This window comes from Phyllobates terribilis, unplaced genomic scaffold (genome assembly GCF_046119375.1).
Source record: "Phyllobates terribilis strain yellow unplaced genomic scaffold, ASM4611937v1 Scaffold_11__3_contigs__length_659146591, whole genome shotgun sequence".
Lineage (NCBI taxonomy): Eukaryota > Metazoa > Chordata > Amphibia > Anura > Dendrobatidae > Phyllobates > Phyllobates terribilis.
Genome location: NW_027362771.1, coordinates 80662767 through 80687288, shown reverse-complemented (window position 1 = coordinate 80687288; position 24522 = coordinate 80662767). Strand labels below are relative to the sequence as shown.

The 24522-nt window shown below is 43.4% G+C and overlaps 1 protein-coding gene across 1 annotated transcript in view; it reads left to right on the top strand.

Annotated features, from left to right (window-relative positions):
• The first annotated feature begins 2347 nt into the window (after window positions 1–2347).
• Window positions 2348–24522, top strand: part of ERGIC1 (endoplasmic reticulum-golgi intermediate compartment 1) — a 101159-nt gene continuing 78984 nt past the window's right edge. Inside the window, exons 1-2 of the mRNA XM_073651309.1 lie at window positions 2348–2506; window positions 23397–23458. Of these exons, the coding sequence (XP_073507410.1) occupies window positions 2487–2506; window positions 23397–23458 (82 nt within the window). The 5' untranslated portion in view covers window positions 2348–2486. The remainder of the gene's footprint in view (window positions 2507–23396; window positions 23459–24522) is intronic.

Sequence of the window (24522 nt, the reverse complement as noted above, 5' to 3'; positions counted from 1 at the left end):
GAGAGACGACAGCTACTTGTCACAGACTGTTTACCCTGGGCAAGATAGAAAATCACTATTAGACAAACAGGAGTGTGTGTGTGAAATAGCGGCCCCTTCTAGCTGCCCGCCATATAATCGCCACATGTGCACTAGTTATTCTCCTCACTGATGTTTTACTATAAACGCTACACATATACTTTTATTATCATCGCTGTGTGGGCAGCCCCTGATGAGGAGTGGGCAGACTCTGATGACGAGTGGGCATCCACTGATGACGAATGGACATCCTCTGATGATGAGTGGGCATCCTCTGATGATTAGACATCCTCTGATGATGAGTGGGCAGCCACTGATAAGTGGGCAGTCTCTGATGACGAATGGGCATCCTCTCATAATGAGTGGGCATCCTCTGATGATGAGTGGGTATCCTCTGATGATGAGTGGGCAGCCTCTGATGAATGGGGAGCCTCTGATGATGAGTAGGCATTCTCTGATGATGAGTGGGCATTCTCTGATGATGAGTGGGCAGCCTCTGATAAGTGGGCAGTCTCTGATGACGAGTGGGCATTCACTGATGACAAGTGGACCGCCTCTGATGACGAGTGGGAAGCGTCTGATGATGAGTGGGCGGCCTCTGATGACGAGTGGGCATCCTCTGATGATGAGTGGGCATCCTCTGATGATTAGACATCCTCTGATGAGTGGGCATCCTCTGATGATGAGTGGGCAGCCTCTGATAAGTGGGCAGTCTCTGATGACGAGTGGGCATCCTCCGATGACGAGTGGACCGCCTCTGATGACAAGTGGGCAGCCTCTGATGACGAGTGGGCAGCCTCTGATGACGAGTGGGGAGCCTCCGATGACGAGTGGGCATCCTCTGATGATGAGTGGGCATCCTCTGATGATTAGACATCCTCTGATGAGTGGGCATCCTCTGATGATGAGTGGGCATCCTCTGATGATGAGTGGGTATCCTCTGATGATGAGTGGACCTCCTCTGATGACGAGTGGGCAGCCTCTGATGAGTGGGGAGCCTCTGATAATGAGTAGGCATTCTCTGATGATGAGTGGGCATTCTCTGATGATGAGTGGGCAGCCTCTGATAAGTGGGCAGTCTCTGATGACGAGTGGGCATTCACTGATGACGAATGGGCATCCTCTGACGAGTGGACCGCCTCTGATGACGAGTGGACAGCCTCTGATGATGAGTGGGCAGCCTCTGATGATGAGTGGGCATCCTCTGATGATTAGACATCCTCTGATGAGTGGGCATCCTCTGATGATGAGTGGGCAGCCTCTGATAAATGGGCAGTCTCTGATGACGAGTGGGCATCCTCCGATGACGAGTGGAGTGCCTCTGATGACAAGTGGGCAGCCTCTGATGACGAGTGGGCAGCCTCTGATGACGAGTGGGGAGCCTCTGATGACGAGTGGGCATCCTCTGATGATGAGTGGGCATCCTCCGATGATTAGACATCCTCTGATGAGTGGGCATCCTCTCATGATGTTCAGCTCCTGGACTTTGGTGTAGAAAGACAGTTTCTGGACTGGGTCTGCATGGGTAACTTTCTTTAAATTGCTGCTGCTCTGGCACCATATTAAATAGGATAGGGTTAAGGGGAACCTGTGAACACGTCTTTACATATGGCAGTAGTGATATGGCTGTAGAGGACCTTGTGCCCCAATAAAAGAGATCTGATGTGCCAGTCTTGAGAAATCTAATGTAGAAGCCATATGCAAATCAGGCAGGAAGTACATAGGGGCGTTTCTATGCACTTTGATGAGTGAGCCCAAACACAGTGACACGCCCCTGTGCACTTCCAGCCTCATTTGCATATGGCTTCTACAATAGATTTCTCATGACTGGCACATTGCTACAAAAAAGATATCATTTTAATGGGGTGGGGGCAAGAATCTATACAGATGCCACTACTTCTATATGTAAATGGGTGCTGACATGTTCCCTTTAAATAAAGACCCCGTATGAAGGCAAGAACCCCTTTTGCAGATCAGATGTAAGATATAGTAGTGGTGATATGGACTTCTCATTATTTAGGGGCATCTCTAACAATCCCTACTAAAAAGGGACAAAGCAGAATTCCCAATGCCATGTTACAAGCACACATAGAAAGTGATCAGTTTAATCACACCTAGGAATGACTGATAACTGAGAACAATAGCTGTTGGTATTACTCCTGGTAAACAGCACTACACTACAGAGCGATGCCTGCTAGCTTTATGGCTGGCTGGCAGGCAGCTCGCATCCTCTGTGCCAGCAGCGATCCCGGAGCAGGAAGCAGGATGCCAGCAGTCAGGGCACCCCACGTGGCTGCAGCCGGGGCCGGATGTGCTCTCCTCCAATCACAGGCCGCTCGGCGAGCTCTGCTGACGACAGTTCCTTTGTGTCTAGCCGGCAGGCTTGAAGAGGATTGTGGCACCGGCTGCTTGGACCCGTGGAGCGGCCCCTTTAAATCAGCGCCCTTGGCACTGGGAGGCGGTACACCATGCCCTTTGACTTCAGGAGGTGAGTGGTGTGGGCACCGTGCACTGTCAGGGAGGGCTGCTCTCTGCAGGACGTGGGCACCATCCTGCAGCCTGTGCCACCAGCTACCCTGGCATTCTCCCTCCGGGGTATAGCTTACTCTTATTTCATTCATTCATTTTCTCCATGCACTCTGGTAAACCCTATGGTGCCATTGTATTGTGTGCCAGGTATATGTGTAACCACAGACAGATGAGCCCACATAGAAGAGATCTGGAGGGGCTGGCTATAATGGAGGACCCCTCTAAGGCAGAAGATGTGCATATAATCAGTACAGAGAGATCCATCCTATACATCCTATTGGGGCGACTGTCTGCAGCATGTGCATGGACTTCTGCAAGCCCCATATAGGTGACTGGGCGGCCTCGGAAATCTGCGAGGAATCAGTGTTGTGTGTGGTAAGGGGGTTATCGCTAGTTATTCATAGTTAGAGGCATTCTCTGCCGAAGTCATGGAAAATTCAAGCTGGGCAGATTGCAGGTGGCACTGGGCTATATATATAATATATATATATATATATATATATATATATATATATATATATATATATATATACACACACGTTACAGTAAATGGCAGCATTCCCACTTTTTGGCTGCAGTGCACCTTTTGCCACGGTCTAGAACCACGACCTGTGATTTATGGTAAGTTGCCACAAAATTATACATTTTTGCCCTGACAAAGAAAACCAAAACACTACAATGCCGCTACAAGGCGTTTATTCCACCTCAGCTCCGCTAACCTCCAGCACTATCAGTATGTCCAGTATGGAAGCATAAGTGATGGGGAGGAAGGTGAGGAAACAGCAATGCCACCCCCATAGATAGAGCGGCCAACAGAAGTGCATAGAAATAATTAGTCATTCTCTTGGCCATACGGTCGGTCGTGAAGATAATATTAATATAATCTTGTATATTTTGCCACATGAAGGTTTTGATCAGACTGTGCAGAATAATGTCACCAGAGATCACATTGTAAGATCGCTTGGGCTGGATTGTCTGCAGAGATTCTCCGCAGCAAATCCGCCAAAATCTGCAGCTACAAACCCACATTTTGTTGCTGAGAATTCCAAGAACTAATGATGATTATTTAACCCCCCCCCAAAAAAAAAAAAAAAAAATCCTTGTCCTGGGAGGTAAGGTGAGAACAATGATTTTATAAAGAGATCCTCTGCGCAGTTCACTGGTAATCCGCATCATTCCAATGCGGATTGTCACTTCCTCATTGGAGTCAATGGAGGAAAAACTGAAAAAGGTTTGCAACCAGAATCGATCTGCTGCTGATTATAGACTCCATACCGCAGGCTAATGGTCGTGCAGAAATATTTTGCAGCACGTGAATGATGTTGGGTAACATCCCCTCCACTTGCCTGATCTGTCTGGTTTCAAATGATAAATTAAACCTAAAGCTGCAGATAGTATTATAATTTCATGCAATTTGGAACTTTTAAGAATTTTTCTCTTTTTTTTTACACCCGAAAAAGTTAAGGGTTTACATACATATATAGTCACACTTAGCACCTCCCTGATCTGGTTAATATATTGGGTATACAGTTGTATATTTTAAAATGTTTCCGTGTGTGGGGGTTGAGTAGTCGTCTCATATTGCAGCTCCGCCGCATTCATTCTCATGGATTAGTGGCATTTTGGTTTGACACATCCCCAGCTATAGCTCTTGTATCTGGCTGGCTCATACATTAGTTTTATCGACCTGTTTTAGTAATGAGTCCTATAGAAGTGGACGTGTCACATCAGCAGTTTGGACTCTTGTAATCCTGATTGGTTCCCACTATTTAAAGAGAGTGTCCGCTACTTTTACATTGATGGCCTATCCTTAGCATAGGTCATCAATGTCTGATCGGCTGGGGTCTGACACCCGGCACCTCTGCCTTTCAGTGTCGGCAGCAGTCGCCAGCAAGAAGTACTCCCTTGCGGAGCTGTTTTGTCTTCTGGTAGTGGCCGCCGCAGGGTACTATACATCCGCCTCCTATTGATTTGAATAGGAGATGGATGTGCAGTACCCTGCGGCGGCCACTACAGATGGAGTAGCAAGTGACTACTTCTGGCTGGTGACTTCTGCCGACACTAAATGGCGGAGGTGACGGGTGTCAGACATTGATGACCTATGCTAAGAATTGTCCATTACTTTTACATTGATGGCCTATCTTTTACCTTGAAAGCTTCTTTTTTTTTTTTTTTTTAAAGAGATTTCACAAGCGTCTGATTTGTTGCAGAAATATCTGTCACTTATACAATTTTGCATTTACTGATATTCAAGTCTTTGCCATCAAAACAACCTCCTTCATATAAACTATATGGACAAGCGTATTGGGACACACCTGTTAATCACTGAATTCAGATTTTTCATTCAGTCCCATTGTCACAGGTGTATAAAATCCAGCCCCTAGTCGTATGTTGTACCTTAAAATATATTTGTGAAAGAATGGCTTGTTCTAAAGAGCTCAGATACCAGCGTTGTCCTGTAATAGGGCTCCACCATTGCTACAATCAGAAAATGCAATGTCCTCCCTCCTAAATATTCCACCATCAGCTGTGAGTGGTAGTGTTTGGGAACCACAGCAGGACAGCTGTGAGGTGGCAGACCACGAGGGGTCACTGAGCTGGTGCCATAGTGCAATGTTCTTCTGACAACCAAAACCCCTCAGATATTAACATCCGCATAAAACCTGTGCCGGGAGCTTCATGGCTTAGATTGCCATGGCCGAGCAGCTGCTTACAAGCCCTACATCGCCATGCGTCTGATGGAGTGGTGTAAAGCACGCCGACTCTGGAGCAGAAGAAGCGTGTTCTGTTCAGTATTTGGTCAGTATTTCACATCAGTATGTGTAAGTCAAAACCAGGAGTGGGACAATCAGAGGAAAAGTATAATAGAAACTCGTCACCACTTCTGGATTTATCACCCACTCCTGGTTTTAGCTTACAAATATGGATGTAAAAAAACTCACCAAATGCTCAATGTGCACGTAGCCTAACACATTTTGACAAGTGTGTGCTTCCAACTTTGTAGGAACAGTTTGGGGAAGGTTCTTTTCCTGTTCCAGCACCAATGTGCCCCGGTGTGTGAGAAGGAAAGTCAGCAGGCACTCTGTAACTGCCAAATTGTGCAAGTGTGTGATGTGCACACTGTCACGATTCCCCTGTATCTCCTGTGGGGGTGGGCAGTGACCTGACCACATGTATGCAATTTGCATAAACGCAGTCACGTGTTGATTAGTCTCATCTGGCTTCTCTTGGTTAGCTGGCACGTGACCACAAGTATATAAATGACACATATGTGGTCATGTGACTGCACACCGACACAAGGAATATAGGGGGATCGTGACAGCGTGCAAATAAAGGGACTGACTGCAGACTGTTTTTCTTAGACTGGACAAACCTTTTAAGTTATTACACAGCAGATTTTGCGGTTTCACTTTTTGCACCAAAAAATCTGTATCACCCCCCCCCCCCCTCTAAATGTAGTTATTTGGCTCCGCATAGACTTTTTTCAATTTATTCTAGAACTCTGCAAGAGGAGTTAACCAGTGGAAATTCCATATATTTGACAGCTGCGGACCACATATAGAAATTCCAGCTCACTGTTTTTAGTTAGGATTTAGACACTGAAATTAAGCGGGTAGATAAAATACAGCCAAGGATAATAGCTATTCCCCTGATCCTAGATTATATTGCTGCCACAGTCTCACTGCTAATTTGGATAATTATTGATATATTGAAGTGCTTATGCTTTTTCATAAGTATTATTCAATATAGATCTTGGGGATGCCGTCGCCCATCTTGGGGATGCCGTCGCCCATCTCGGGGATGCTGCTGCCCTGCCATTGCCTTCTGGAATATTGCATATTTTGCTACTGGTGATAATTTTCTTATATTGTTTTAATTTTTGGTCCCCTCGCATGAGCTACCAGTTCATTGTAGTTTTTGCTTTTCGCTCTGGGTATGGTATGTGCACTTTTTATGTGGTGTAGCTGTACTAGAGATTTACATTTAAGTATTCCCGGCAGTAGTTATGTGGCGTCTTCTTTCTGGAAGGAGGCATAAATATGTACCATTGGGTATATTTGGATGTAGTTAAGCAGCAAGAAGACGCTCCTGAGACCCCAATGTTTGTGGACCCACTGTAGAGTATGAATCCAAGGAATGTTAGAAATGCCACATAGTTGTGAAAAAAAACAGTCAGGCGGCCGAATTAGATGTTGCCTCATTCTAATCCCCTAGGATCTGGCTGTTGGTAAGTAATGGGAACATTTACTTTGCAGTGGGCTGTAAAAGAATGTAAATCAGAGTAAACTTTGACTGTAGGGATAATTATCATGGGGTGTCTGTCTAGTTTTCCTTCCTTTGTTTCCAAGCATATTTGCTCTGCGTAAGGCCGGTTTCATAACGGTATAATACAGGGATTTCAAACACACAGTGGGCCAAAATGAAAAACTTGGACAAAGTCACTGGTCAACCGGTATACAGTATAATGGGCCCCACAAGGTTCTCCATACAGTATAATGGGCCCCACAAGGTTCTCCATACAGTATAATGGCCCCACATAGGGGTGGTGGTTCTGGTGTCGTGCGCCAAATAAAACCCCCCTGCCGGCCAGATTTGGCATGTATGGTATAATACATCCGTATTTCAATGTCTGTAAAACCATTCTTTTCCGCAGCTATTCATGTATTGATGGTAGACAATATCTATATCATAAGTACCCGGTGAGTAATGTCACTTCATTCTGAAAAGTGAAAGCTAAGGTTTCAATAAAGATATTTAAGAGAGAAAATTAATTTTAGGATGAATTAATAGCCAAGGGGAGCTTTATAGTAAATTGGCAAAAAAATATTTATCCTAATTTCTATAGATATATTATATATGTAGTAACACAGCCTCTGCTGTAATCGCAGAGGTCTACTCACTACTACTCATAGTATTCTTGCATAAAACACCTTGAAATGTCGCAAAAAATGTTGACAACTTTTGGCGTTTTAACGCCAGTCTCGGCCAGCTTTGCAAAAGTGGGGCGGAATATGATGAAGTCCGGCTGGCAAATTCATCAAAAGCTATAATACGGATAACTTATGCCACAAATGGGCTCCAGTCCCTGATTCGGGTAACATTTCTCGAGGAGGCGCATACTACTTGCAAGTTGTGCCTAATTCATTAAGTGGCATGTGCCACATCTTCCTCCAGCGATCTGTTCATTAAGACTGGTGTAGTCTTAATGAATGGGGCAGTTGGTAAGGGAGGTGGTACTGATGTGGTGCTGACCCATCCATGTCAGACTGCTGGGCGGCTCAGGTATATGCCAGCCATATGCACATGGGAAAACTCCTCTTATTGGCACTTGGCGGATGTCGTCTGACGACGCCCAACTTTCCTATTCTGCTTCTACTGGGTTCAGCCAGCCTTCTCTAATGTGTACTGCCAACTCCGCAGCTTGATATATACATTATAAACTGATTTTTTTTTCTCCTATGCAGTCATTGTAGATTTCTGAGTATTTGATTATAGGAATAGCTTATATGACTTACAAGTAATCCATTGTGTAATAATTCTGCTATAGGTGTCTACTTTCCATGCACTGACGTGTATTACACATCCATTATTGCAGTTGGTAGCAGGCAGTGCCGTCTCTGCTCCTGTTACTACTATTGTATACTTTATTCCCCATTTAGCTGATTATGGTGAACAAATATCCTAGATCCGTGAAGGAACATTATTTGCAGTTGGATGAAGCCATAAGTGCACTTTAACTAATCTAAAGTAGGAGAAAATACACACTGTTCCCTTTTACCATTAATTAGGAAACGGCACTAAGAAATGGATCTATTTTAAGTGTAATTTATGCCGTATTATCTAGTCTGGTCTACATCCGATGATACATAAAGCACTGGCACTAAATAATACTAGCTTGTACTTGGAGTTTTTCACTGTATAATGTTTTTGACCACAAGAATGTTGCAGGAAGACATGGATTGGCATCACTCAGCCGCTCCAAGCCACTCCTGGCCTCCTCATAATGATGCATAATTGTCATTGCCCAGGTGACGTTTGGCTGGTAAATGGCATGGAGCGTGTGCCACTTTAAAACTTAATTGTATGGATTTTGCTGCAGTTGAAAAAACATACAAGGGCATGTTTGGAAATGTCACGTCATTTGTTTCTACATGATGGTTTGCATTTACTGTCTGTTGCTGACTGTAGAATGAGTGAACTGAGAATCAATCAGTGAACTCCTTCTGCCTGAGAATTTATACCTTTTTATCTGTCTTTGGATACATTCAGATTAGCCGTTGTAAAACCTGGGCCATTGATATTCACAAATTGCAGACATGATTGACTACAGCTCCGTCTTCCCGTCCTCAAACCAAACGAGCCCAAACGCTGCCTACTAATTACATGCACTAGTCTTTACTGTGAATGGCACCTTAAAATCGTCTACATTCTGGTTCACAGCAGATAACACGGAGTCCGTGTGCTGTCCATTTTCCACACCGGCAGAAAATAAGTTAAAGGGAACTTGTCACGTCCTAGCTGCCCTCTACACTGCCCCCATAGTGTTGTTAGTGCAATGTGCATCACTAACAAGCTTTTTTCATTAAAATTGTTGGTATAATGATTTTATAACCTTTTATATACTTTATCATACCTGCTAGTTTTCAGTCATAGGGGTGTGATTCTCATATCCAGTCAGTGCTGGCGCGGCCCATATATTTGGATATTGCTCCCGGTAAGCGCTATTATTGAGGGGCGCATGCGCATTTAGACATGTCTGGCCGCTGGTCCCGCACCTGTGCATCGCTAACAACGCTATGGGGGCAGTGTAGATGGTAGCTAGGACGTGACAGGTTCCCTTTAATCTGAAAGTTCCCCAGCCCTTTATTTTATATCATTTCTGTAGTCATACAGGTGTAATAAAAACCTTAATTTTTCTTAATTTCCGCAAGTGCAGCCCAGGTACTGCAATCTCTATAGTTATGTAGCTTATATATACTGATCAACCATGACAATAAAACCGCCGACAGATGAGGTAAGTAACATTGGTTATTAGATGACTACTCCACATGTCAAAGGTTAAAATATATTAGGTAATGGTGGAAATGGACAAGCGTAAGTGACTTAATTGTTGAAGAATTGTGAAGATTGCATGACTGGATCAGCGCTGCCGGTCTTCAGGGGTGTCCTCAGTGTGCAGTGGTTAGTACTTACAAAAAGGGGGACCAGAAAAGGACAAACCGTGAACTAGTGACAGAATCATTGACGCATGTGATGACTGAAGGTCAGCCTCTCTTGCCCCTCCCGGGGACAGCACAGATTTCTGGAAAACCCCAAAGGGGTTATTTGTTTAAAACACGTTATCACCTATTCGCAGGATAGTTAATAACTTGATGGCCGATCTATGTCCCAACGATGGGACACACACCAATCAGCAGAAGGTGAATTTATCCTTGATGGGGAATTTTTTTTTTTATCCCATTACAAAATGGAATGGCAGGTGTAAGATGGCCACCGGACATGTCCTTGAAGGGGGATATGTATCACTGCGGTTGGTAACCTCAGTGATGTAAAACCAGGAAAGAATGCTCCTGCACAAGTAGTGCTAAGAGGGTTGATTAGGTATATCAAGGCTGTTTTTTACCAGCAGTCATAAGAGATGGGGGGGATTGGCTGCTCACATATCCCCACCCCAGGGTGTGTGTATAAAATGGAGACCAAGTGTCTGGCTGGACGTGTGGAGACCTCCAGAGTGTTTGTGCAAAAGGACACTGACCGTGAGTGGGCGAACCCACCATCTTGTGTGGACTGTTTATTTTCTGTTTTGTTACACTGTGCCGGACAAGGTTTTCTTTTGTTTACTTCTAAAAGTGCGGTTAATGCAGCGTAATAAACCTGCCTTGGACATTTTTAAAGAAACCGTATCCTGTGTCTACCTCTAATGCAACCAAACCCTACACAGGTCAGACGCCTAACCTCTACTTCATTCATTCCCTATGGGGCTGCCGGAGAAAGTGCTTGGCAGCCCCATAAATAAAGAATGGAGCTCTGGTCCAGTATGCGTACTGCCGCTCCAGTCGAATGGGGATAAAAGTTTGCCATTCTGCAGGTCCGAGCGGTCAGACGCTCCCCGATCAATAAGCTATCACCTGTCCAGTGGATAGCTGATAACTTGCTTTAAAAGTCCTTTAAAGCTGGCCATGATAGGTGCTAGAACACACAATGCATTACAGTTTGCTACATATGGGGAAGCATAGCCGCAGATCCGTCAGAGTGCCTATAATGATCCCTTTCTGCCATCATAAGCGCTTATAATGGACACATATAAATATGGAGAGTGGAGTTTCCTCTACGGCACCTGAAGTCCAACAGTGATCTATATCCTCTGTGATTTAAAGTTCTGACGTGTCTCTGACTTCTAGATGTTTTTGTAAAATAATATTTAACAGCGTATGTACTCTACTGTTCATTGCAATATCTTTCTTTTGTTTGCACCATAATAGGCAAACTTGGAACGGCTCCGATTGCTCTTACTAAATCTCCTCTATTGTCTTCGTCGGTCTTTTCACAATAGAATACAATTTGGCAACACCATTGATTTTAATATGTTGAAGGGTACAGACTTGTCTGTATAGTGTTCCACAATGATCTGTAATGTCCCTATATGAATTATGCTTTGTAGACAGTCATTTAGGTGGCCATCATTAACTGTAAGGACACATTTAGATATATCTGCCTGAAGAACAAGTGACCATATACAAGTTGATCAGTGCTTGTTTAAAGGCCCATCCACATGAGTTTATATAAAGTATATATGGACAGAACTATATGCTGCTGGCATAAACTAGCCAATCAGCCAACAAAAAAGTGTTCTGCCTGTTCCTTGGCTGGTTGACGGCATGTTCACACCGGTTGATGACCGGGAATAAGTGTTCTTATGGGTGATCTTTTGCTGATTATTGGCCTGTGTGAATGGACCTTCATTGCTAGAATCCCCCATAGTGAGCTTTTAGCCGTAGGGTAAGTGGTCGAAGAAAAAACACCTTTGACTTATGGAGGGGATTTCGATCAAGGAAGCCCACCCATTGTCCTAATGGGTCATCTGCAGTAATATTTTAACGAGTCAACCCTTTATATATCTAAATGAAGTAAACTAACTTTGCGCTATATTTGGATGAGTAAAAATAACCTAGTCTGTGGCTAACTTCACACCTCGTTCCTGCCACATGTTTGTGGCTCCATCGGGGTTTCTATCTGAAGCACTGAGAAAGGGGATTTGAGGAGGAACCATTCACTACAGTGAATCCGATGGCATCACTCCTACTGATCTCCTTTCCGGTGATGTCCATCTTTGTACGTGGATGTAGAAGCGTGGCCTACCACACTTTTGGGCCATTCTAAAAGAGACGGACTCTGCTGGAATGGAGCACAACAGATTACAAAGTGACTCGGGTTCTGTCCAAATCCCTTTTTTCAGGGCTTCAGACGGAAACCCCGATGGAGCCACAAATGTGTGGCAGAAGCATGATGTGAAGTCAGCCTAAAAGTAACCTTTGACCACAAATCTTACGCCGTCTTCAAGGAGCATGAAATTTGTTGCTCTAAACTGCCCAAGCTGGAGACGCGTCATGGAAAATGCTTGATCTGTAAATATACACTACATGTATGTGTTTAATGGGGCCATTGATTCTGAATTCGGAGAAAGACTTGGGTAAGTGGTTAAGTAATGTTTTTATTCCTTCAGGCTGTAGTCTTAGATCTGTCAAACAGACAATGATTGCATTGTAATTTGACCGGGATGTCACTTTTTTTTTTATTTTTCCATACTTCAAAGTAACAATGAGCTCCTTTTTTGCTTCCTGACTTAAAATATTTTCTTGATCTAATTTCCTCCTATTAACGTTCAGGAGAGTTCTTACTGGCGCCCCTGTCCGCCTTGCTGCTTATCCCTCTAATTTTCTGGTTTAATGATGATCGCAGTCATAGGACATCCTCATGTTCCTAGTCTTTGTCATAGCTGGCTTGTGGAGTGACTAATTACATAATAATTCTGAGCGACCTGGAGGAGCCTCTGTTTTTTTTTTCTTTGCACAAGCATTGCCGTCAGTGTTTATACAGTGTAACACAAGTGTTCCTATTGTGCATCTTCCAATATAGAGTGATGTCTACCAACCCGTAGGGAAAGTTACCTGTGGATCTGTGATTAATAGTGGTAGACAAGTTTAAGAAGTTTTCACTTTTACGCCTTTCCTAACTTTTCTGAGTGGTCCGTCAGTGCAAGATCTGTTGGGGGTTTTAAATCCTCTTTTAGCTATGGCCTCATTCTGGTCATGTTGTGTGAATGAGCTCTAAAGCAACATGTTCACATCACCTTAAGTATACTTGCATTTCTTTTAAAACTTCCTCTATTTCGAGCCATGAGGACACATACATTTTTTATTTTTTTAGTGTGTGTGTGTTTTTTTTTTTTTTTTTGTTTAGTTTTGCTTATCGCTTTTAATTCTGTTTTGGAGGCTTAGTGGCCAAAGTACTTTTGCTGCACAAAAGTTGTAGCGTCTTACAAGTCCAACAAAATAGATTGGATATAAGGGGACATCTCACAAAGTTTAGAATATCATCAAAAAGTTAATTTATTTCAGTTCTTCAATACAAAAAGTGAAACTCATATTATATAGAGTCATTACAAACAGTGATCTATTTCAAGTGTTTATTTCTGTTAATGTTGATGATTATGGCTTACAGCCAGTGAAGACACAAAAGTCATTATCTCAGTAAATTAGAATACTTTATAACAACAGCTTGAAAAAAATGTTTTTAAAATCCGAAATGTTGGCCTACTGAAATGTATGTTCAGTAAATGCACTCAATACTTGGTCAGGGCTCCTTTTGCATCAATTACTGCATCAATGCGGCGTGGCATGGAGGCGATCAGCCTGTGGCACTGCTGAGGGGTTATGGAAGCTCAGGTTGCTTTGATAACAGCCTTCAGCTCGTCTGCATTGTTGGGTCTGGTGTCTCATCTTCCTCTTGACAATATCCCATATACAGTGCCTACAAGTAGTATTCAACCCCCTGCAGATTTAGCTGGTTTGATAAGATGCAAATAAGTTAGAGCCTTCAAACTGCAAACGAGAGTAGGTTTTATGAACAGAAGCATAAATCTTACAAACCAAAAAGTTATGTTGCTCAGTTGAATTTTATTAAATTTTAAACATAAAAGTGTGGGTCAATTATTATACAACCCCTATGTTTAATATTTTGTGGAATAACCCTTGTTTGCAATTACAGCTAATAATCGTCTTTTATAAGACCTGATCAGGCCGGCACAGGTCTGTGGAGTTATCTTGGCCCACTCCTCCATGCAGATCTTCTCCAAGTTATCTAGGTTCTTTGGGTGTCTCATGTGGACTTTATTCTTGAGCCCCTTCCACAAGTTTTCAATTGGGTTAAGGTCAGGAGACTGTCTAGGCCACTCCAACACCTTGACTTTTTCCCTATTGAACCAGGCCTTGCTTTTCTTGGCTGTGTGCTTTGGGTCGTTGTCTTGTTGGAAGATGAAATTACGACCCATCTTAAGATCCTTGATGGAAGAGCGGAGGTTCTTGGCCAAAATCTCCAGGTAGGCCGTGCTATCCATCTTCCCATGGATGCGGACCAGATGGCCAGGCCCCTTGGCAGAGAAACAGCCCCACAGCATGATGCTGCCACCACCATGCTTGACTGTAGGGATGGTATTCTTGGGGTCATATGCAGTGCCATCCAGTCTCCAAACGTCACGTGTGTGGTTGGCACCAAAGATCTCGATCTTGGCCTCATCAGACCATAGAACCTTGAACCAGTCTGTCTCAGAGTCCTCCAAGTGATCATGAGCAAACTGTAGACGAGCCTTGACATGACGCTTTGAAAGTAAAGGTACCTTACGGGCTCGTCTGGAACGGAGACCATTGCGGTAGAGTACGTTACTTATGGTATTGACTGAAACCAATGTCCCCACTGCCATGAGATCTTCCCGGAGCTCCTTCCTTGTTGTCCTTGGGTTAGCCTTGACTCTTCGGACAAGCCTGGCCTCGGCACGGGAGGACCCTTTCAAAGGCTGTCCTGGCCGTGGAAGGCTAACAGTAGTTCCATAAGCCTTCCACTTACGGATGATGCTCCCAACAGTGGAGACAGGTAGGCCCAACTCCTTGGAAAGGGTTTTGTACCCCTTGCCAGCCTTGTGACCCTCCACGATCTTGTCTCTGATGGCCTTGGAATGCTCCTTTGTCTTTCCCATGTTGACCATGTCTGAGTGCTGTTCACAAGTTTGGGGAGGGTCTTAAATAGTCAGAAAAGGCTGGCAAAAGAGATCTTTAATCCACACATGTGAAGCCCATTATTCTTGGTGCCTGAACTACTTCTTAATACTTTAGGGGGACCAAACAGAATTCTTGTGGTTTGAGGGGTTGAATAATAAATGACACTCTGAATTAACTTTTTACGTTTAAAAAAAAAAAAAAAAAAAAATTGCTGCAGTGCATTTCCCACTTCCAGGCTGATCTACAGTACAAATGTCACAATGCCAAGTTAATTCCGCATGTGTCAACCAGCTAAATCTGCAGGGGGTTGAATACTACTTGTAGGCACTGTATTCTCTATAGGGTTAAGGTCAGGCGAGTTTACTGGCCTATCAAGCACAGTGATACTGTTGTTTTTAAACCGGGTATTGGCACTTTTGGCAGTGTGAACAGGTGCCAAGTCCTGCTGGAGAATGAAATTTCCATCTCCAAAAAGCTTGTTAGCGGAGGGAAGCATGAAGTGCTCTAAAATTTCCTGGTAGAAGGTTGCGCTGACTTTGGTCTTGATAAAACACAGTGGACCTACACCAGCAGATGACATGGCTCCCCAAACCATCACTGATTGTGGAAACTTCACACTAGACCTCAAGCAGCTTGGATTGTGGCCTCTCCACTCTTCCTCCACACTCTGGGACCTTGATTTCCAAATGAAACGCAAAATTTACTTTCATCTGAAAACAACACATTGGACCACTGAGCATCAGTGCAGGTCTTTTTCTCCTTGACCCAGGTAAGATGCTTCTGGCATTGTCTATTGGGCATGAGAGGCTTGACACAAGGAATATGACACTTGTAGCCCATGTCCTGGATACGTCTGTGTGTGGTGGCTCATGAAGCAATAACTCCAGCAGCAGTCCCCTCCTAGTGTATCTCCCCCAAAATTTTGAATGGTCTTTTCTTAACAATTCTTTCAAGGCTGCGGTTATCCCGGTTGCTTGTGCTCCTTTTTCTTCCACACTTTTTCCTTCCTCTCAACTTTCCATTAATATGACTGGATACAGGACTCTGTGAATAGCCAGCTTCATTAGCAATGACCTTTTGTGGCTTACCCTCCATGTGGAGTGGGTCAATGACTGCCTTCTGGACATCTGTCAAGTCAGCAGTCTTCCCCATGATTGTGGAGCCTACTGAAACAGACTAAGGGCCATTTTTAAATGCTTAGGAAGCCTTTGCAGGTGTTTTTTGTTAATTATTTTAATTTACTGAGATAATGAGTTTTGTGGTTTCATTGGCTGTAAGCTGTAAGAACTGAAATAAATTAACTTTTTGTTGTTATTCTAATTTTGTGAGATCCTGGGCTCTTCCTAATATATATGTTCCTCATCCTGGGCTCATCCTGTTCTTGAACGCATAGATAAAATAAACGATTCTACTCGCCTTCCCTCCACTCCAATGCCGCACGGCGTCCTCTTCTGTGGCCAGCAGCTGACTTCAGCGTGCAAGCGAGGGGCAACGCATGATGTCACTGCCATGCGCCCCTAGTCACAGGCACGCTGAAGTCTTGCAACGTAGGGACCTAGTGGTTCTCTGCGTTGCAATGCATTTCAGCTGAAATTTGCATCAGTGGGCCCCTCTCCTGCACAGGCTTGGTCTTAATCACACCCTCTGCAACCACGATCATTACGCCACTGCTGTCATGTATTGTTGTATCGCATTTTGAAAACCTTTTGCTTCATTACAGGTAATAATGATATGCTGACGTCTCAGGAATCGACATGTCTAATAGATGCGAATGCTCATATTCATCATCACATTCATCATCTGTCATAATGAAAGCATTTCCTAGTGATCTGCTCAGGAAACCGGAGTGAAATACATTCCTTCAACCCATCCTGTTCTCACCTTCTCTGCTGGCTTGTTTGTCTGGAGGAATGGCTTGGAGCCGCCACCGGGCGTCAGCTTCAGCATGCAGGAAGTCCAGTTCTTTCCTCTGAGCAGAGCCATGATGTCATGGTTGGCAGCAATGTAAATAGTGTGTGATGGAGACTCGGAAACTGCTGCCACTTTATGATTTAGATGTGAGAAGGGGCGCTTAGGAGAACCCATCTGGACCTTTATATATTTCTGTTTTGTCCCTCACCATTTTTAAGATCTCTAAAGTCTATTATCTGTTTTTCTTCTTGTACAATTACTACAACTCTATGAACTTGACTTATAAATTTACAGACCCTGACAGAGATATAGCACCCGCTATAAATGTTATCTTGTAATTTAATATACTTTTAAATAAAAATAATAAAGTTTTGACTTGACTAGTTTTTAGGGAGGGACAGTTTAAGGATATGGATTATAGGTGTCAGCGCTCTTTTGTAACCTAAAATAGCGTCAGGAAGCAGGTCTTTCCTGGCGGCAGTAGTGAGGCCATGTATTTTAGCGTCCATTTTTCTTTTGTTTGCATGCGTATGTCATATTATTATAAGGGTTATTATCGTACCCTGGAGATCACAGCAGGTGTTGGCTAACACAAAGGAATATGTATTGGTGGGTCTACTGTATAAACCAAAATTTAATGGGTTACTGCCCACTACAACTTCACTACAGTACTACACAGGCGAAATAGTTTTACACTTTTTTTTTTATTTTTTTTTTACTTCTGTGGACATCAGTGAATGAGCCCCAAGACTTTCTATGCATATTAGTTATAGCATACGTGTCAGACTCCGGCCCATGGGCCAAATCTGGTCCGCAACACCTGAACCACCTCCCCTATGTGGGGCCATTATACTGTATGGAGGACTATGTGGGGCCATTATACTGTATGGCAGGCCATTATACTGTATGGCGGACCATGTGGGGCCATTATACTGTATGGCGGACCATGTGGGGCCATTATACTGTATGGCGGACCATGTGGGGCCATTATACTGTGTGGAGGACCATGTGGGGCCATTATACTGTGTGGAGGACCATGTGGGGCCATTATTCTGTGTGGAGGACCATGTGGGGCCATTATTCTGTATGGAGGACCATGTGGTGCCCATTATTCTGTATGGAGGACCATGTGGTGCCCATTATTCTGTATGGAGGACTATGTGGGGCCCATTATTATGTATGGAGGACCGTGTGGGGCCCTTATACTGTATGGAGGACCGTGTGGGGCCCATTATACTGTATGGAGGACCGTGTGGGGCCCATTATTCTGTATGGAGGACCGTGTGGGGCCCATTATTCTGTATGGAGGACCATGTGGGGCCCATTATTCTGCATTGAGGACTATGTGGGGCCCATTATACTGTATACTGGTTGGCCCGCGACTTTGTCCAAGTTTTTCATTTTGGCCCTCTGTGTGTTTGACACCCCTGAGTTATAGCAATTGATATCTCTCCATTTTCACTTACATATGTATGCATTGCATGGCCCAGCTAAGTATGTATGTTTTCTATTATGGGGTGAGGAAAGTAAACTATTGCCAGACCCCACTAGCGGTAAATTATCTCCTTTGGAAAAATAGGATCATGAATGTTGATCTCTGACTGCCTGATTTTTTTTTTCTCCCCAACATTTCATTAGGGGAGAGGTAACTGCCCAAAGTCCCATGAACAAAGCCCTTGTTTGCTTGACAATTGCTCTAGTTTCCCAGGGACTCCAGGACCCCATTAGCTGGAGTAACTCCGTTTACAGCAGTCCATTTTATACACTATTGCATGATACAGACACTCGCAAGAAGACTTCACCGCAACTTTCACATTCAAGTCGGCTTTCACGTCTGCTAAACAGCTGTGCTTCACAGCGCTCGTATCTTCTTTATCCCACAACCCCAAACAGTTATTCAAGACTTTCACCTCCCTCCTCCACCCACCATCTCTTCACCTGTACGACTATTTATATGTCTCATATGAATCTCAAATGAAAAAGTTATTAAAAAATGAACTGTCGTTTAGTGTCTACAGATGCTATGCAGACCTGTGTGTCTTCATGGTAACAGACACATTATAGTCTGATCCTGTCATTCCATTCCCATCTATCTCTCTTCCATATCTTCACAATGGAAGTTTATAAACTGCGGACACAAAACAGTAGTAAATGTTTAACCCCTTCCCGATATGCGCCATATATGTACGGCCCATGTCATGTCTCCCCCTTTGATGCGGGCTCCGGTGCTGAGCCTGCATCTTTCCGGGCACATTAAAGCTCATCTGATCAGCTGTCATGTGCCCCTAACAGCCGCGGGTGGAATCGCGATCCACCCACGACTGTTAACATTTTCAGTGCCGCTCTCAAAGTCCGGAAACACATCACAAACCATGCCTATCTGTGCGCCCGTCACATGATCATGGGTCACCAATGGGTTGGCATGACAACCCGGTGTCACGCAAGGAGTAGGAAAGACATAGTGCAACACAAAGGGAGCTCAGACTCTAGGGAAAGGGGGGAAGTTGAGACCTCCTTGGCTTATCTATCTTCACCCTGTCTCCCCTAACATCCCTGTATTGGCTCTTCACCAATTGCCGCACGCGTGCCTCGCCCTGTCTTTCCCTGGCGTATGGCTAATGTTAGGGAAGGGAGGAGATGAGCACTAGTCGATCTCCACTAAACACTATAGACAACAGGGGTGGACAAACAGGGGGAAATTGCTTAGCTTTAGACGAACTCCAGACAAATGCGCACACGTCCTCAAGTTCCAGAGAGGACAAAGTACTTCTCTTGCTAAAGCTTTCACAAGTAGTAATGAATATAGCTGGCACCTCCCTCTAGAATACAGCAGGTATTTATACACCCAGGCCAGGGAGTTAATTAGCCAGAGGGAGGTAGGCGCTGGGTCCTAGAGACAGCCTCTATGAAGAAGTCTGTAATGCCAAATGTAGAGATCTCTTGCAACCAACTGCAGGGCGACTGTGTGTCACCTCTGACACACCCGTGACACCCGGGGTCTGCAGGAGACTCGTGGTTGTCCTAGCCGATTTGCTATGAGCGCCACACAGCAGTCACAGCAAATAAGCACTTTTGTTGCACACAGCAGGACTGAAGCCCATGGAAACTATTGAAGCTAGTATAAAGTGAAAAAAAATATATATATAAAAGTTCAAATCACCCCCCCTTCGCAACATTCAAAATAAAACAATAAAAAACCCCAGAAATAAACGTATTTGTTATCGCCGCGTTCAGAAACACCCGATCTATCAATATATATGAAAATAATTAATCCGATCAGTAAACGGCGTAAAGAGAAAATAATCAAAACGCTAGAATTTTATGTTTTTTTTTTTGGTAGCCGCAACATTGAGATAACAGGCGATCAAAACATTATCTACCCCAAAATGGTATCAATAAAAACGTCAGCTCTGCATGGAAAAAATAAGCCCTCACCCGGCCCTATATCCCGAAAAATGGAGGCGCTAGGGGTCTCAGAAAATGGCACCATTAGTTTTTTTTTCACCACTTAAAAATAACCTATACATATTTGGTATTTGCAAACTCATAATGACCTGGAGAATCCTAACGGCAGGTCAGTTTTAGTGTTTAGTGAACATGGTACCGAAAAAAAAACAATTGTGGAATTGCACTTTTTTTGCAATGTCAGTTGATTTGCGATAAATTCATCACATGATTTGGGCCTTTTTAAAACTTGTCTTTTGTTTAGTTAGATTTCTGATTTTTATGTCAATGTGGCTTTTCCAGATGTTTTAGATTGATTTATCAAATGCAAGTTAAAAAAAAAAAAATCTTTACATTTTGGCACAAATGTTCTCCAGCCACCCACCTCCGAGTGATTTATACGTAAGCCGGTTATTTTGGTGCAATTTTTGAGCCATTTTTCAAATTGTGAAACATTTTGTTACAGAACAAGTCAAAGACAGAAACATTTTTTTTTTTCTTTGCGCAAAGTTCACGAAGCATGTGTGCCATTTTGAAGGTTTTCGTGCAAAATCAGCAACAAAATCACAAGGCCAAAAAGGAAAGGGACGTGATAAAGAAAAAACAAAAATCCCAATTGATGATTTGGGCTTGAGTATTGTGTTAACCGCTTTAGTAGTACAACAGCTGTCTCCAAATGTAATGTTAGGAAATATGGTAGGTAGGTTTAGGTCCGGCGAATTATTGTTTTTTTTTTTTTTTACAGATATGTAAAATTAAAAATGTTTGACCATTTAATAGTCAATTCTCCATTATTCTTCTGTACCTGGTAAATAAAAAAAAAAGTATATAACAACCTAACAAGGAAGAGAATGATAATTCTCAATGGTGAAAAATTTCGAATTGTAGAAATTTTGCATGGAAAGTTACCAATACAGTAACCAGATTGATGGTATAGTAAATGAGCCTTCCTAGGTTTAATGCAAGCTGCAGGTTATGGCTTTGTCGCTAAGGCCCTGAAACCACTTTTCTAAGAGTGTTTATTCAGTAATGGATTATCTCAAGAGGTTTAACCCCGTGGCCCACTCGCTGCACACCCCAGATTAAGGCTCTTTTAACAAGCTCCAATTGTATGCTGTTCTTCATTTGTGAAACACATGTGCTTAACCTTGGGATAAACTGCCTTCGCAATGGCATGTCAAAACCTTTTATTAAAGTCTATGCAGGTTTATGCCAAATCAGCTCCTTTGGCTCCGAGCCCGTGCAGTCAGCTATCTGGGCAATTTAATACATTTGGCATGGAGGGAGTTGAATGGCGTGTTGGTTTTGGAAAGGGAAGTGGAAAAAGAAAGCAGTATCTTGTATTCTTACAGCTTTCAGTCTGAGATACTTTTTAATTCATTAGGAAATGGCGTATATGTGTCGTGCAAATTAATAATAGTGGTGGAGATAAATACAGTCGAGGCCAAAAGTTTTAAGGCCGACACAAATGGTTTTCACAAAGTTTGCTGCTTTAGTGATTTGAGACTATGAATGTGTAGGATTGCTCATCATACGAAGGAGTGGGCCAATTCACAATTTTGCCGAAGAACATTGCCATGAATATAGAATGAAACAAACATTTTCCAAAAGCAATTTCTCCCAAAGATCCAGGAGCAATTTGGTAATGAACAAGGCTTTTTCTAGCCAGATGGAGCACCATGTTATAAGGCAAAGTATTAAGTAAATGGTTCGGTGAGCAAAACATTGAAATTTTTAGGTCCATCACCAGGAAGCTCCCCAGATCTCAATCCCACTGAGATACTGTGGACAATTCTCAAAAAGCGGGTGGAGAAACAAAAAACACAGAAATTGTGATAAACTCCAAGCACTGCTTAGAGTAACGGGTGTGTCAGGTGTAATACTGTTGCTTTGGATCTGGCTGTAGAAGGTCACTGCGCTTGGCATTGCAGACAGCTTCTTAATCTTTCTTCCTTTAATACCCAGTGGCGACGTCCCTCCTGCTGATGATTGACACACCCTTGCATGGGATTTAAAAGCACTCAATTTGCTCCAGGGAATTTCCGGTGATACTTCTATATACCTTTGTGCATGCTTGGAGTAGTAGCTGTTGGCTGGCTTCTTCTCTGGTGCCCCTGGAGGACAGTTGGCGTTACTTCTCTGGTGTCTGCTCAAGCTAAGTTTATCCCCTTTGTTTGTCTACCTTGTTGTCTTTAGTTTGTAGGGGGGCCTGACCAGTGCTCACCCCTCCCTCTCTAGGGCCAAGATCTAGAGACATGCAGGGTTTAGGTTCCTGCTCAGCGATAGGTGTGGAACCTATATAGGCATGGTAGGGTAGGCAGGGTGTTATTAGATCTGCCTAGGGGGTCTCCACTCCCCCTTTCCCTAGTGTTTGGGCTTCCTCCCCCGCTTCCCTTCATGTTGCACTTAATCTTTCCCACACCTTGTGTGACACTCAGGCAAGAATGGGTTGCCATCACTAATGATTTGCCCCAGAAGCTGATAACCAGAATGCCAGGCGAATTGCAGAAGAATTTTAAAATAAAGGTCAACACTGTAAAAAAAAAAAAACTTGATGTATATTTTAATAAACATTTAAAAACGTATAAAATGCTTATAATTGTATTTTAGTAACCCTAGAAACATCTGTCTAAAAGATATACAAATACTAAAGCAAAAAACTTTGCGAAAGCCAAAATTTGTTAGACTCAAAACTTTTGGCCACGACTGTACACTTTGAAGCTTGTCTATTCCCCTAACCCTGAATGTGCTCCTGTGATATATGGTAATTATGTGATGACTTTCTGCATAAGCTTAGGCCATGCATTGGTATCTGGGCATATGCTAAGCATTTTCGTGACAGCACAGTTTCATATGTGTGTGTATAGTTTTTGTATCTTATCCTGAAATTGCAGTTACTGAACGGAAAATTAAAAGGAAAGTTATATAGTAGACAAATATTTACTTGTGATTCCTTCATGTGTGTTGGTCTGCCCTCCACCTTCTGATCATAAAACCTCAATTAATAAAATGATGAAAGCATGGGCTATATGCATCCTAGTGATGGCAGTACCATTTGCAATTAAATGTACAACCATGAAACCTAAAAATTTATAGGTTTTCCAATGACATAGTTATACTTGGGCCAACATTAAAGGGTCGGGGATGCTATAAATTTACAAAAGCCCCCTTACTCATCTGTTTAGTCTTTTATTAACATTTTTTATTTTTTGACACTAGGTTTGACATCTACCGGAAGGTGCCTAAAGACCTAACACAACCCACCTACACTGGCGCTATCAGTAAGTGATCTGTGTTCTATACATATGTTTCATAATTATTTAATCACTTTAATGACAAAATTAACCAACATAGAAATGATGTATGTGTGTTCTATCATTATTCTGAAATACAGCAGAGGAATAGAGGATGATGAACTTTTACTGGCCCCTGCCCAATTTATGATAATACTTGTTCTTCAGGTGTTCCCCGTATGTTGGTACCCCCATTCCAGATGACTAACGATAATTTACGAATAGGTTTGCTCTAATGAAGAGACATTTTAATAATAGTGTAAATGATGCTGTTGCATTAAAGAAGTTGTACAGTACTTTATATTATCCCCCCGGGGCCCCTAAGACTTCTTGTAAATACCTTATGTTGCTGTTTCTGCCTGTGAGTGGCGCTATCGGTGGCCGCTCACAGGCATCACGTAACCCCGCGCTGATGTTACTACAAGTGATGCGTGACTCAGCGCTGGGGTCCCCGCGCGCTTTCCCAGTGAATGAGGAGAGGGAGCGCGCGGTGGATGCCAAGTGTGACGCGCGGGGTAACCCCGCCCACAGCCCATCACTCACCGTGGAACGCAGAAGACAAAGACCCCCGGCTGCTGCCAGCACTTGTCGTGACATCAGCGGATGTCAGAGCCGGCTGCAGCCGTGGGTCACGTGATGCCTGTGAGCGGCCAGTGATAGCGCCGCTCACAGGCACTGTCTGCATCGTAAGGTAATTACAAAAACTCTTAGGGGCCCCGGAGAAATACATTAGGGGGATAATATAAAGTACTGGACAACCCCTTTAACACCTATCAGTGTTTGTTAGCCATGGGCTAAGAATACCGAGATCACACCATATTCATGAGGAGTCAGGTGGTCAAAAGCCCTCTGGTAACTGCTAAAGACCTGCAACAAGATTTGTGAGCAGCAGATGCTGAGGTTTCATTTTGCACAGTTAGGGCTCATGCAGACGAGCATATTTTCGGTACGAGTGCGATCCGAAAAAAATAGGATCTCCCTAATGTTAGTCTATGGAATCTTGCACATGTCTGATATTGATATTTATATTTTTATATATATATATATATATA